This window comes from Drosophila kikkawai, chromosome 2R, assembly GCF_030179895.1.
Source record: "Drosophila kikkawai strain 14028-0561.14 chromosome 2R, DkikHiC1v2, whole genome shotgun sequence".
Lineage (NCBI taxonomy): Eukaryota > Metazoa > Arthropoda > Insecta > Diptera > Drosophilidae > Drosophila > Drosophila kikkawai.
This window is the reverse complement of record NC_091729.1, coordinates 4,969,473-4,984,948: the sequence shown is the minus strand read 5'-3', so window position 1 is coordinate 4,984,948 and position 15,476 is coordinate 4,969,473. Positions and strand designations below refer to the sequence as shown.

The 15,476-nt window shown below is 43.7% G+C and overlaps 2 protein-coding genes across 2 annotated transcripts in view; both read right to left on the bottom strand.

Moving 5' to 3' along the window:
• Positions 1–434: 434 nt before the first annotated feature.
• LOC121503191 (uncharacterized) lies at positions 435–1,706 on the bottom strand. The gene is made up of 4 exons (XM_041777408.1): positions 1,481–1,706; positions 1,017–1,367; positions 685–928; positions 435–525 (listed from the first exon to the last, which is right to left on the bottom strand). The coding sequence occupies exons 1-4, from the start codon at positions 1,704–1,706 to the stop codon at positions 435–437; spliced, it is 912 nt and encodes a 303-aa protein (XP_041633342.1).
• A 12,227-nt stretch (positions 1,707–13,933) lies between these two features.
• LOC108074550 (uncharacterized) overlaps positions 13,934–15,476 on the bottom strand; it is a 41,781-nt gene continuing 40,238 nt past the window's right edge. Inside the window, exons 3-4 of the mRNA XM_041777383.2 lie at positions 14,805–15,465; positions 13,934–14,740 (exon numbers count right to left, since the gene is read on the bottom strand). Coding sequence (XP_041633317.1) covers positions 14,544–14,740; positions 14,805–15,465 — 858 coding nt within the window. The 3' untranslated portion in view covers positions 13,934–14,543. The remainder of the gene's footprint in view (positions 14,741–14,804; positions 15,466–15,476) is intronic.

The following is a 15,476-nucleotide window of genomic DNA, read 5'->3' as shown; positions in this document are numbered from 1 at the left end:
TCTCGCAAAAAAAAGTGTTTTCCAATACAAATTGGTGTTGGTCACTACAGCTTCAGTGTTAACAAATGCAAATGCCGTCCTCTTCAAATTAGGCATCTAGCGCAGGGCAGCAAACCTTCGCCAGCATCACAACATTCCCCACCTCGTAATTCTTCTGCGTGGCTACGCTGAGTATTACCATTCATGACGATGACCAATTAAGCCAACTTAATCGCGGGGCGAGTTACGAATCCTTCAGTTGATCGTACTACAGCGCTCCTTACTTGCCCATCCTTTCCGCAATGAACGTCAGCAATGATTCCTTTCGGCCAGGAGTCCCACTTGCTCGTCTCATCCACGACAATGACATCATTCACAGCAATTGGTTTTGGGTTCGGCTGGAACCATTTGGTCCGACTCGTAAGTGTCGGTAGATACCCTCGAACCCATCTTTTTCAGAAGCGATCCGCCAATTGGCCAGCTATCCGGAAGTTTTTAGCCAATCCAAGTCCAGTGCTCTCCATCGTGCCTCGTTCGCGTAGTCCACTTGAATTACCGATCAAGAAATGGTTTGGAGTCAGAGTTTCGGAGTTCTCAGATTCTAACGGAATATACGTTAAAGGTCTGGAATTTAACGTACATTCGGCATCAGCCAGCGCCGCTCGTAATACTGCTTCTCGCAGTCCGGCACGCTCCAAAATTTACGTCAGGATCGACTTTGTAGAACGCACCTTGCGTTCCCAGGCTCCGCCCATGTGAGGTGTTCCGGGTGGAATAAAGGCAAACGACATTTCCGGATACTTCGATTTCACGTCCGAAGTTAATATGCGCTCGATCTCTTTCGCCAATACTCTGCTTGCACCGCGAAAATTAGTTCCGTTGTCTGACAGCATCTTAACAGGAACCCCTCGGCGAGCAGTAAACAATTTCAGGGCTAGCAGGAATGAGTCTGTCGATAGAGATGAAACGATCTCTAAATGGACAGCACGAACTGTTAGACAGGTGAACGAACAATACTCTCCATCTTTTCTTCCTACGTCTTCCCACGGCGATTTCCATTGGTCCGAAATAGTCCACTCCTGTGTACGTGAAAGGCAGAGTGAACGGTAAAAGACGTTCCTTGGGTAAATTTCCCATTATTGGTGGAAGCGGCTGCGCGTGGAAGCGGATGCAGCAAGCCGAACAGTTTTTGACGATGTCCTTCACAAGTGCTCTCAGTCCTGGTATCCAATATTGTTGACGAATTTCGTTGACAACAATCTTTCCGTGCAGATGATGATATTTGCGATGATAGTATCCCACTATTAGATACGTTACCCTGTAGCGTGAAGGGAGGACAATCGGATGCTTCACGTTCGCCTCCACATCTTCAATGGCTTCGATCCTCTCTTTAGACAGCGTATTTAATCAGCAAACGCTTCTTCTTGGCATGCTCGTATAATAACAGTATCCATTTCCACATAGTGATTTAGTTTGAATAGTCTCACCAGTTCAGGCCCACGCGGTTCCTTGCATATACAGCGTAGAAAATCCAGCACTCGTCTTTGGGCAGCACGCAGGCGCTCAAGTCTACTGGAACGCAACGGATCCGGCATAATCGAATCAAAAGGTGACTTGTTCACCCACGTTTCCTCATCATGGTACATTAGTTCACACTCGCTACTAATGTGAACTCCTGTTCGCGATGGCCACTGAGCTGCAATAAAAATTCCGGGCCAGTAAACCATCTTCCTGAGCTGTTTATTTCGCAATTCTTAGTCCATTTGGTCCTTTCATCCGCCACATTCTGTTCCGAAGGTACCCAGCGCCAATCTTCAATCTCAGATTCTTCAAGAATCTCTCCAATACGTAAGCCACGAATTAAGGGGACTTACGGGCGTCGAATTTTATCCAGTACAAAACGTCTCGCGCATCAGTCCAAAATATGTTCATAATGTTCAACACGCAGATATGCTACTGCAGTATAAGCTGCAGGCTGGCATCGACAAATACATGCAACTGCACGCTTTTGACGGAACTTGAATAGGACATGTACTATTGCGTGGAATGCGGAGATCTCCAAGTTTCTTCAGTAAAGGCTTCCATGCTATCCAGTTATTCTCTTCCGGTTCTTTAATGGCGTCATCCCAGCTCACTCCTGATCTCCATATATTTTGCAGGATGATTTTGGCGCGGATGTTGAAGATGCAAGTATCCCAAGCGGATCAAAGATGGACATTACAATACTCAACACTCGACGCTTTGTGTGGGTTGCTGACCTCGGGCCTGATGACGAACGTTAGCATGTCTGATTCCGGTAGCCACTACATGCCTAAAACTTTCTCCTGAAGTTCTTGCTCCACGCCAAGATATTTTGGTGACGCCTCCCGTGAGTTATTCAGGGATTGAAGGACGCTTTTGGAGTTTGAAAGCCAATTTCTCATTTTAAATCCACCTAAGGTGTGGATATCTTTCACATTTGTTGCCAGTTGAATCACCTGATCTTCCGTATCTACCGACTCCAGCCAGTCGTCAACAAACGTGTTTTGGAAGATCGCCTTTATCGCGCTTGGATGTTTCTCGCCGAACTGCTCCGCATTGCGCCTCAACACGAAGTTGGCAAGTGACGGCAAACAAGAAGCGCCAAAGGTCATCACTTGCACTACATATGTATCCGGCGGACAATCAATTTCTCCATTTCTCCATAAGAACTTCTGCGAAGATTGGTCGGAGGCGCGAACTTTAGTCTGGTGAAACATCTCTCGTATGTCACCTGTTACAGCCACAGGTCGCTCTCGGAAACGCAGCAGTACTCCCATCAATGATACCAACAAATCCGGTCCTTTTAAAAGTGTATCGTTCAAAGACACGCCATCGACCTGTGCTGCGGCGTCCCAGACCAATCGTTTCTTTCTTTTGTTAGGATTTTCCACTACAAAGACAGGCAGATACCAAGAACGTTGATTATGAGTCAGCTCTCGTTTTTGCAGTTTTCGAATGAAACCCTTCTTCTCGTAGTTCCGCATGGTATCAGTAAAAAACTCATTCAGCTCCGGATCCTTAAGCATTTTTGACTCGAGACATTTGAGACGTCTTAGAGCCATGGGATAGGAATCAGGCAGCTCAACATTCTCGTATCTCCAAAATAATCCAGTTTCATTGGAAATGTAATTCGTAGTTTGACATGCAGCACACGTGGCGGCATGGCTTCGTCCAATCCATATCAGCCATAAACAGACCATCCCAATTGGGAACGAACCGCAATAAGATCGGCATTATCAGCTTCTTGTACCTCCAGTGGCACAGAGATCTTAATGTGATCCAGTCCAATGATCATTTGGGCTCTAGCATTTGAGTACGTCGAGACAGGAACGGACATTAGGTGATTGTGATCATTAAGCATCAATACTTTGCAATGGCAGATCCGATTTGCTCACAGTGCGCACTCCTTTCAGCACATATTTCACATCTAGGCAACCGGCAGCAACAACATTGATACAGATGAGCTTGGATTTGGCTTCAGTCTGCGTCATATCGCCGGTCCACTTCAAACAGAGCTCTTCTTCTGGTCCGTCTAAGCCCAACTTGCGCTCCATTAGCGTATAGGATGATCCCTCGTCGATAAGGGCCAAGACATCTACGGATCTTGATCCATTGTGCAAAGGTACTGGTATATATCGGAGCAGTGCCTTTTTTGTCGTTTTATCATGGAAGAAAACAGTTGACTCACTGGTTATTATATCGCTAGTTTTCTTCTCTTGTTCGACCTGGTCCTCGTTCTCAACTCGCTTCAAGCGTAGAACCTTATTGTGCTGTAACTTGCATCCATTGACATTGCAAGTCTTCTTTACTCTCAGTTCCGAGCAATATGCTTCCCAAAGCAACAGAAGCATAGTCGTTTTGCCTTTATTATGTCCAATCTAGACTTGATTGACATGGTCAAAAATACTTTGCATTTTACAAGTTCATGGTCACCGACACATCCCTGGCACGATGATTCTTGAACATCCTGCAGATTCTGATTGTTCTGGTCATCGCCTTCCACCGTATTGTGGACTCATAGGCGTTCCTTCACGTGTCTGCAACGTTTTTCTTTCTCTGCTGGCTGATAATCATAAGGCGTCACCAACGTAGCGCACATAGCTACGCCAAATAACCAATTATCAAAGGCGGCTAAATTTCCGCCGCCTGCTGCCAAACGATGTCTGCCCCAATCTAGCTTCAAATCGCTCAGCAGGGCTGAATCGTTTAGGTAATCACGTAGACCCATCGACAACATGGTAGCGCAATAATTCTGCACCGCAAGTGCCATATAGCATTCTCAACGTTCCAATCGCATATGGAAGCATAGCTGGAACCATAAGCTTACCTCGTACAGCATTTAAAGCTGATCCTCTAAGGCACTTCTGAAGTCTGATGAGATTCTCCTCCTTGCTAAATCCGCATCTTTCTGTTGACTGCTCATAGTTGCTTATGAATAACAACCACTCCTCGGGCTTACCGGAGAAAACAGGTAATTCTCACGATATAACTTGACGCGCAGCTATCTGAGTCGGCGTCAGCATAACTGCATTGTTTCCTGCTTCACCGGCATTAACTCCAGAATTGTAGGGTTGGGAAAAGTTCGTCGTATTGGGGTTACATTGTGGCATGAAACCCAATCCACTGATCGGCGGGGCAAATCCAGCTGAACCGCCTTGGAATCCAAACATGGCTGCGTTATTCGCCATGAATCCAGCAGCATTCCCTGGCAGTACTGGTTGCTCTGCTTTATTTGGTATGAATCCTGCCGCGCCCCTTGGTGCTGCGGCCTGTGCTCCATTATTTGCCATGAATCCAACCTCATTTCGTTGTGGAACCGGCCACGTTGTACTGATCGGTAAAGGCACAGCCGCGCCGTTTGGCGGTGCCTTGTTCCCTTGGATTTGTGCATAGGAAACAAGCGTCAAGATTGGACCACGTGCAGCCCTCTGTTGCATATAGGGAGCCGTTGTCCATGGGGTATTTCCCTTTACTGTGTTCATTTGCTGTGCAGAAAACTGTATAGCAGCATTTGGTTGCAACATGTCGTGACTGGCTTGATTCATACTGGTCGGCGTGCTCGCACTGTGAAGCGGCGCGCACCGATTCGACCCCATCACGGTCTGTGCAGTCTAGCTTCCATCGTAGAAACCTGCGAATGGTCCTGTGACGCTATGTTACAATTAGAGCTTCCAACAGAACCGTTCTTAATGCCCATGGCTTCAGCATTCTGATCGCCGCTCTCGCGATCCATTACGTCATCCATGACGTCACTCTCCACAGGCCAGAAAATCGCAACCCTTGTGCGATTCACTGGCTACAAACGTCCGAATCTGGATTCCAATTGAAGCTATCCTGTAAGGACCCTATTTGCCATGAAGCTCAAAACCCAGTCTAATAATTCCTTTAGGAAGTTTTCGCTTTCTAAGATGATTTGTAGAACGTTTATGTTTACACAATTGTATGCATTTTTCAAGTCAAGAAACACTACTGCTACGGCTTTTTTGCTTTGCTTTAATTGCCACCATATTTATCATGTCATTTATGCACATGACCGCAAATTTATTATTTTTTTTTGTCGGCATTTGACCTGTATGGGAGTATTGTGTTGTCCTTTATATCTTTCTCTAACATAACCTATTGATTCTTTTGGCTATCACAGATATTAGCGAAATTGGTCTAAAATTTTGTGTTAGTCAAGTCTTTATTTTTCTTTGGTATTGGAGTCACTTTTATTTCCCGCCATTCCTCAGGAAAATTACAGCTTTTAACTTTGACATTAAATAGATTTACTAGCTCTTCCTTAACTCCTTCTTCTTGCTCACAATTTTTAAGGTTTTTTAGAAAGCGCCATGCTTAGATTTTATATTTAGCCCCGTTATCCATGGTTTGTTGGCAACTTTTATCCATTTTATCCACCTCATCTTTTGATTTACTGATTCACAGTAGTTTTCAGCAGACGGTTACCAAAACGTTAGAATAGGGGGATGAACGGGGATGAGTTTTTGGATTGTGGTTAATAACAACACTCACAAGTACAATCTGGACCAATTAGTTACTTTCAGCATGGAACAGCTTCTTAGTTTTATTCCACGAAACACGGAGAACGCATGTTAGTTTTCTAAATAAATACACATCAATTGGAAATTACACAATACTAAATCCCTAGAACTACACATAAAATAACAATATACACTAAATAGTGCATACCTTGAAGACTATTTTCCATAATTTAGTTGAATTTTGTGGACCAATTTAAAGCGTGTGACACAACATAAAGCAACTAAATATTTTGGCGCAAATTTTATTGGGAAGTAAGCTGATCGCAAACTCACTTTTAAAATCTCTCAAAAAGTTTTTTTGGCGCTTTTAAAGCTTTTAAAATGTTTATAATGTATGATGAATTTACTATAAATAAAAAAATTAATCGACTTTATGCAAAAAAAAACGGAATCTGGACCATAGTGCACTCTACCATCATTTCCTTTATTTATCATAACATCTGTAATGTCATCATTGTGGGCAGCAGGAGGATCTGCAGATGGCCCAGAGGTTGTCGCAGTAGAGCGTCGGCAACCACATTGTACGTCCAGCGGCGGTAATGTCATTTTGATATTGCTGGAGCTCCAACGCCCATCTAGCAATCCTGCCGGTGGGGTTCTCTATCTGGTCGAGACATTTAAGTGCCAGGTGATCGGTGATGACGTCGAATCTATACCCTTCAAGATAGCATCTTAGCTTCCGGATTCTCCAGACAATTGCTAAACACTCCTTCTTCGTGGGTGAATAGTTCAGCTCAGCGGCGTCAAGTTTCCGGCTGACGTAAGCAATGACTCGCTCATGGCCATTGATTTCCTCTGATTTTTCCTCAGTAGGTTCGTCATGGCTTGCACTACCGAAGCGAAGTTTGGCACGAATCGCCTGTACCACGAGGCCATACCGAGGCATCTCCTCAGTTCTCGTAAGCTCGTGGGAGGGCTCAAATTGCGCACTGCGCTACCTTGTCCGGATCGGTGTGGATACCTTGGTCGCTGATCACGTGTCCCAGATAGGCTATCTTCCTCTTGAAGAACGAGTACTTCTCCTGGTTGATCCGCAGGTTGGCTCTCCTTAGCCGTTGGAACACTTTGCGTAGGTTCTCCATGTGTTCATCGAGACTCGCTCCGATGACGATGATGTCATCGAGGTACGCGAATGCGTGTGGGTCGAGGTCAGGACCGATCACGCTATCCAGTGCCATTTTAAATGTTGCCGGGGCCGAATGCAGCCCAAATAGCATGACTCGCCATTGAAATAGGCCTCTTCCAGGCACTGTGAATGCGGTGCATGCTCGGCTGTCAATAGCCATGGGTATTTGCCAGTATCCATTGCGCAGATCCAAGGTCGAGATGTATTTGTCTCCCAATGTTCTCTGTCGTTGTTCTCCTCGCGTGTTCTCAGCTTGCGTTCCACGACGCGCTGCCCATGTGTTTCCAGCACGTGGTACGCCTCTCGCTTTACTTTATTCTCCTCGCTTGCTTCCGTGCTCCTCTCTGCTTCGTTGATCTCGCCCTGTGCTGTAGTCTGGTTTCCTTCCCATGTTCCTTCGTTTCTTTGTGGCTCTGTGCCATATGATCTGGGTGTTCCGGGTTCGTTCGTATCCTTGTTGCTCCGTGGGCTTATATCGTGGTTGGCTATGCCTAGCCGATTCCGCAGGAGGTGGGTTCAATGGTGTCGTTCGTGGTCGAGTCTGGGGTCCTGATGCCGGTTGGTGGTTACTTTAATCGACATGCACTGGTCCGTTGTGCCTGGTGTTGTCGAGTTCTTCGGGTCGGTGTAGAGAGAGCGTGAGGCTTACCGTCCCACATCGGAGGGTGGTGCCAATAGAGGCGGGGAAATCCATCCCGAGGATTAGTGGCTCCAGCATTGCGGATATTACAAGTAGGGGAACCTGAATTGACTTCTGCGCGAAAGTCACATCAGCTAGGAGCAGCCTTGAAACTTCGACTCGAGACGTGTCGACGAGGTTGATCTGCGTGAGGATTTCCCTAAATTGGTGGGGTTGCCCCACTACGTCGGCGATGTCCTGGCTGACAAAACTTCTCGACGCTCCTGTGTCGATTTTGGCTAGGCGCACGTGTCCGTCGATGACGACCTCCGCAGCAATCCTCCCTCTCTCTATCCTAAGCGGTGCAGTTACTGATGATGCTCTGGATTGGGTCCCATCCCGTTTCCCTGTTGTTGACGTCGACAGCATTCGACTGTCCACACGTCTCGACGTCCGCAATCCCAACAGAAGTACTGTCGGGCATTCCGACAATCGAGGCTGAAGGGCCACGGCTCTCCGCAGTTGCGGCACGCATCTCGGACATCGATTCGCCGATCGGATGCGATCACCCGGTTGACCCTGGCGGGCACGGGTGCTCGAGGCTCAGGCTGTGCACGAGGCACGTTTCCCTGACTGGGTCTCGTCGGAGAAGGAGAACGAATCTGACGTCGAGGGAGTGGATTTCGTAAGGTTGCCGTGTCGTCGCTCGCGGCTTCGCTTTTGGACAGCCTCGAACTCGAAATTCGCTACGCCGGATATACATTTGATATTCCGGCGCGACGTTTTCGTATAGCCGATTCAGCTCTTGGGTCTCGTCGTAGCCTGCGTGGCGCATGAGAACGCGAAGGTCTAACATAAAATCCTTGAAGGTTTCCCCTTCCAACTGCTCGCGACTCCGAATTCGGTCGTCTAAGCGCTGGAGGTACCTGGGTGGAAGGAAAAACTCCAGGAACTCCCGTCGGAAGGTGGTCCAATCGGCCCCTTGGAGGCGACTCGTTTGGAACCACTTGTCGGCTCTGCTCGTCAGCAGTTCCGCCATAGCCTGCGGGAGAAGCCCTAGGTCGATCCCATAGGATACAGCCCGGCCTTCGACCTGTTCTCGACACTTTGTATTACATGGTGACAATAAATAACCCGGACAAACATTTTTTATCATAACTTTTTAAGGAACTGTATTTGAGAAAAATTGCAGATACACAACTAAATAGGTATTGTGTTAACATATATTCAGCCGGTTTCGAAGTGGCTTCATTGGGCTGCGATGCAGAGCCCTAAACGTTTCAGGTCTTCTTCCGATAATCGATCACATTCTTGGAGCAATGATTGCTTCAGCGCCTCTAAACTTTTGTGGCTTTTAGCACATGCCCTGGACTCCAAAATAGACCACACACTGTAGTCCATCGGATTAAGGTCTGGCGAGTAAGGTGGCCATTCATTGGATGTGATAAAGTCCGGAAAATTGGCTTTGCACCAGTCCTGAGTCAATTTGGCTCTATGGGCTGGCGCTGAATCCTGTTGAAACGTCAACTCCGTATCACCGAAGTGCTGCTGGGCCCAAGGAAGCACAACAGTTTCCAAAATATCCCGGCCTTACACTTCCTGATTGATTTTGACCCCTTGATCGATGAAAACAAGAGGTGTTTTGCCGGTGGCGCATATTCCTCCCCAAACCATTAAAGACTGCTCACATTGACGGCGCTCGATTATTGCAGAGGTACCTGGAGCTTCAGCCGACCAGCTTCTGTCATTTTGGTGATTGTGCGCCTGTTGGATGGTGAATATCTTCTCGACCGTGAAGAGAATACGCTCCCATTTTTGACCTGCGGCCCGACGCTTTAGCTGACGGCATCTTTGGAGTCTCACGCGCTTATTGTCATCCTTAAGAAGCTGCACTTTTTGGAGCTTGTAGGGCTTGAGATTAAGTTCATTTTTTTGCAATCAACCGAACACTTTCTCGATTCACTCCGATTTCACGGGCTATTTTTCTGACCGAGACTCTGCAATTCCGAGTGATTCGCTTTTTCACGATCTGGCGAATTCTGGAAGTTTTAGCGGTGCATGGTCTGCCTCGTCCAGGACGGTCACCTTCATGACCAAGCTCATTAAATCGCCGGATAGCGTCAGAGACCGTTTGTTTTTGTATGCCAAGCAAACGAACAATGTCGCATTGGCGATTTCCTTGTTGAAACAGTTTTAAAATTGCACGATTGTTAGACATCCCGAAACAAATATAAAATTGATTTAAATCACAAAAATGTAAATATATTTGTTTCAGAAAAGTACAAGCTATCTATAAATGCATTTATTTATTTATTTGCTCCCTACAGTCCCTGTTCGGGCGCCACTTGTCACGTAGTTCTCTGGCCGGGATAGAATCTCAGTCGGGGCCAAGGAACCTATACAAGAAAATTTATATAGAGGGATATGACCTGTAGTAGGAATGGTATGGGGGTGGCAGAGTACCGGGGAACGAGGCTAACCGTACAAAGACCCGTAAGAATTGTGTCGCAGACTGCGTATCCGGGCGCAGCACTACGTGGTTTGGTGCCAAGAGCAACTGCACGGTCCCACCCGTAAGGCTGATGGTAAAAATGGGGTCGCCAACACCACCTGGCGGGCGAATGAGTGAGGCTTCGACACCTGCGCTGCGGGTGGCAAAAACTCTGAAGGAGTCGGCAATCAGGCGCGCGTCACAGCGTACGAGCGGGCGTAGTAGTAGCGCGGCGGAGCACGGGTTCGCGTTGTATGAGCGAGGTGTCTCTTCATTTTCCGGTGGTGGCACGTGTCTTGTCGATGCGCGGGAGGATGCGGCGAACGTTCGCACGTCTGTCCTCGTCGGAGTCGTGAAGCGGAAGTGGAAGAGTGAAAAATCAGTGGTCGCACTTAAGCGACGCGTCGGGCTTATCGATCGGCCTCATTGCTTTCGATTGGCCTATCGATCGCGGTTAGTGCGATATCAAGTTAGGGAACGTCTTTCACGGGTCGTGTCTCGGCTAAAGAAAAGGCTCAAGGGTTGCCACGTAGGTTTTCTTGGGATCTCCATTTAAGGGGGTTTCCTGAATTAGGAGGCAAAAAAAATCGATTTTTTTTTTATTACTTAAATCGATAGATAAACTATCTAAGAATATACCACAAAGAATATACTCACAAAAGTGAGAAAACGGGCCTCAAAGTTCGCCAAGCGCCTGAAAACCTACCCGGCGCTCCTTTGCTTTCATCTCTGTATCTTCGAAAATACTTCGAATTGGCTTCTGAAATTTTTGTGGTATATTCTTAGATAGTTTATCTATCGATTTAAGTAATAAAAAAAAAATCGATTTTTTTTGCCTCCTAATTCAGGAAACCCCCTTAATCTTAGTCTATTATAATACGAAATTTTTACACTTAGCTTAATTTAATAATAATAATAGTTAACAAAGTATAAGCAACAAATGAAATGACTAATTCTCGGCACGCAGCTGGGGCAATTTGTGCGCCCCAGGATTTGGGGCGTTACAAATCTTAAATATTTATAAATAATCCAACTTATAATAAAAAGGGCATTCTGACGTCGGTGAAATACTCTTTCTTTTTGAAACCTGCATCGCCATATCTCTCTCTCCCTCTCTCTCTCTCGCAACCGCAACAACAAAGATATAAATTCGAGAAACCCTCGGCATTAGCCGAACGTACGTAGAATTTGTTTCGGCTATTTTGTTTCGAACTTCGCTGAACGAGGCCCATGTAATTTGTTTTTGTTTTTCGAGCATGCCGAATAAATTAAAATAAATAAATATATGTAAATTTAGTCAATATTAGTAGATTAGTAAGAGATTGTACATATTAATCTATATAAATTTAACACTTACCGTTGAAAACACGTACGTCTTGTCAAAAACTGTTCACTCACGTCCGCACAACTCGCCGGGCAAAAGAAAAAGAGTCGCGACGGAATAAGTTCCTCAAACAAAAAGAGTTGAAAGATGATGCAATAATAACTTATGTCCCTCCATTTAGTATTTGCATCTCGCTCATTTGCAGCAAAATAACAAAAAACAGCGACAAGCGACAAAAAAAGGAAGGAAAACAACCGTTCAGCGATTTCCAGAAATTTCGCTGGCGACAAGATTTTTAACGCGTGCGATGCGTTATAGTTTCCGTTAGTGGGCCATTTGCGGCATTTGCACGGGTACCAGTGTTCGCCCGTTTCAGTATCCGTTCTCGGGTCAGGTTTCGACAATTAGGCAAACCTATTGCGGTAAGTCCGCTATTTGGCCGCCCACTGTCTGTTAGCAATACGTTTTCGGTACATTCACGAGGAACGCCACAGTTTTGCTTTTCGTCTGTTTGCTCGTCCGTTTTTGAGCAATCCCGAACCTAATGTGGAAACTACGATTCTTTGTCCGTATCTAATATTTTTAGTGGACATTTCTCGGATCCATCCGCACTGAGGCCGCTCTTTGTCTGCTGGGTTTGTTTGTCCGTGTTTTTTTTTTTTTCTTTTTTTTTCGTTATATTCTCCAGTAATAGCGGTTTTGCATTAGATTTTTGTTTTGTCAGTTTTCCGTCTGTTCTATTAGTTTTTTTTTATGTCCAGTGTTCGCGTCTGAAAAACTCATGTATTTCGCTGGTTTGACCAGTTTGCCGAAAACTTACCTAGTTTCTTTACAGGAAAACACTAAAATTATGTTTATCTCTACACATAAACAAGAAAGGAAGCTAACTTCGGCAAGCCGAAGTTTGTATACCCTTGCAGATTGGTTTTGATGTTTATATTATAGTTTTAATTGCTGAGTACACTCACAAAACAAAGATTCATTACATTTTACCTATACTTATTATGTTTTGCAGTTTGACAGTTACAGTTTTACACTCCCAGCTTTACATATTTTATACATTTACCGATCGCTTCTATGGCAGCTATATGATATAGTTGCCCGATTTTTATGAAAGTTATACCAAATATCTACAATAATAAAAAAAGCTTATATCTCAGAGTAGATAAAAATACGCTGAAAAACAACGAAGCTATAATTTTTTCCTATTAATTTCCCGACTGTTGCTATGGCAGCTATATCATTTTCATAAAATTTTTACTAAAATTCAGATTTCAAATAAGTCAAGGCAACCTATAGAATGCGAGTAAATATGTATCTTTTCATATATAATATAAATTTAGATTTTTTACTACCATTTTATAGGTTGCCTTGACTTATTTGAAATTTGACAGAAAATAGTAGTAGATAATCAAACCAAAAAAGCGGTTTTATTCGTTTAATAAATCCAATAATGTCCTCATGAAAACGCTTTAAACCGAAATTAAAGAATACAATGAACAATAGATTCAATGAATATTTAAAATTAGTTCCATATAAGATTTAATTCTCAGAATTGTTTTTTCATCACAGAAATGTTGAAAATTTTGGGAGTTTAAACTTTGGCGTCGAATTCCAAAGACATGGGCACGGGTCCACGATTGGGACTATTTTTTAGTAGTGCCGTGATGTAGGTCCTACCGAAAATAATAAAGGTAAGTCCAATTATATAGGCCACGTAATTCAAAATGTCGGCAAACATCGGTTTTTTGTATTCTTAGGTATACCGCGGAACCTGTAGGTGATGGAAAATAATTTTGTATGGGACTTTTACTCAAGAGCACCCAAATATCATGGAAAACTTGAAATGGTTCGTGGAAATTTCACAAAGTTTAATTTTGTGTTCCTGTGAAATCGGTGTACACGATAACTCAAAATCTACTGAACCAATCGGTTTGAAATTTTGAACATAACTTTTTTAGGTAATTCCACAGGTACCCACGTCGACCTTTTTTTAATTTTTAATTTGAATATATTTTTTATTTAACTAATTAACTTAATATTTTAGTCAAACATCGGGGTTTTGACTTCGAATTTTTATAAAAAATCGGCAAAAAATTTAAAAAATAAAAACGCTTCGTGAATACGTCGGGACACTTATCCTTTACCGAATGAGGTATAATTTTTTCGATCGGATGATTCTGTGGACAGTTAGGATGTACACCGCAAACCAAAACCCCCCCCCCCCCCCCATTAGTCACGTTAGTCTAGCAAAATGAAAAGAGCAATATTTATTTCCTTCCCAATTCCACTCATATCGCATTTTCATAGTAAGCCTGCAACACAGTAAATAATCGTTATTTATTTTCTTTATTAAGTTACAAAAGTTTCACAAATTTAACAGAAATCTATCTAGTGTACTTTTTTTCTTATGTTTGAGCACTTTGGTACACACATGCTATATTGATAGTCTACTTAATATTGTATATATTAAATATACTTTAAACTGCTGCAATTTATGCTTGTATGTTTGTAATTTTGTTTTAAATTTTCTGAGTCTTGGTTCATTAAATATAAATAATATATATATATATATATATATATATATATATTTGTCATACCTAAAAGAGATTTTAAATGATTTAAATGAAACCTTTTATAAATAAAACGTTTCACGTACAAACTAAAAATTTTAAAAAGCAAGCATGATAATATACAAAGTTGCAACATACCAAATAGTTGTTTCGTTAGCAATTTATCGATTTCTATGTTGTTTTTTTTTCACTACAACAGTGTCGATCACTGGCTTTGAATTGGGTTAATTAAAGTATTAATACACATTCACTTTCACTATTTGCTTAACTTTCAAAAATTCTTATTTTTATGTATATTACTTAGTTTGACACTGTTTCTCATCCCTATTCTATTCGTTGTTCTCTCCAAGCCAGAAATAAGTTTTAAGATTATGGACCATTTTTGTATCCGTTCTCCGTTGGTTTAGTCGACTGCAAACAATCACAATTACAATTTGTGTCTTCATTACCAGTTAACTTTTTCTGCTGCTGCTTTTGCTTCTGGACCAACTCTAAGCGCGTTTTGTAAGTGTATAGCGACTGCAGGGGTACGTGCAAGAGCTCAACGATTTGCGTAAAGTCTAACACTAAAAAATAACAAACATATTGAATTTTCTTAAAATCTGTGTTCAAACCCGAAGTACTTCTTACCGTCATCAGCCGTGATGTGTCCATGGCGAATAAGAAAATCAATAACTACTGGCGCTGAAGTTGTCTTAAAATCTGGCGTGAAAACCCGTTCCACGCACTCCTTAGCCGGAAGAAGCTCAAAAGCTTGTACCTCGCCGTCAGCGTTATGGGGAACAAAGTCGACTGGCAGTTCCAAGTCAAATACGTATTCAGTATTGGGAAAAAGTCCTTGTCGACTTTCAAAATAAAATGAGACACATCCAGCCGACACCAAATTCTTAACAAGATCACTTGGAATAGATGCTTCCTCGGCAGCTTCTTTAATAGCTGTCTCCTTTATGCCGAAGCCGACAGACAGTCCACCGCCCACCATGTTATCCCACTTTCCAGGCCATGTTTCTTTGGTATTGGATCGCTGTTGCAGCCAGATGCATAGCCCTTGGGTTGGATGACGCACATAACCATTGATGTCGACGCCGTACTTACGAACACCAAAGAGGGGTGTAGCTGCTCGTTCCATTTTTAGCAAAGCCCGGTGCTCGGACTTTACCTCAAAGTACTCATCCCGCCATCCCTGAAGGGCGGGGAACAATCCTTCTAAGCGCAGGTTACGAAGTACTTTTTCCAATTGTTCTGTGCGCTCATTGTAGTCCCGGAATGCAGGATTTAGTTCAACTACACCCTATAATTGAA

Bases quoted from the DNA above. Each gene is read 5' to 3' on its own strand.
- LOC121503191 (XM_041777408.1), bottom strand. From the start codon at position 1,706: ATGGTTTACTGGCCCGGAATTTTTATTGCAGCTCAGTGGCCATCGCGA. The intron at 1,368-1,480 runs GTGGGCCTGAAC...CGCTGTCTAAAG, and splicing joins CTGTATATGCAAGGAACCGC to AGAGGATCGAAGCCATTGAA. The intron at 929-1,016 runs GTAGGAAGAAAA...CTCTATCGACAG, and splicing joins GGAAATCGCCGTGGGAAGAC to ACTCATTCCTGCTAGCCCTG.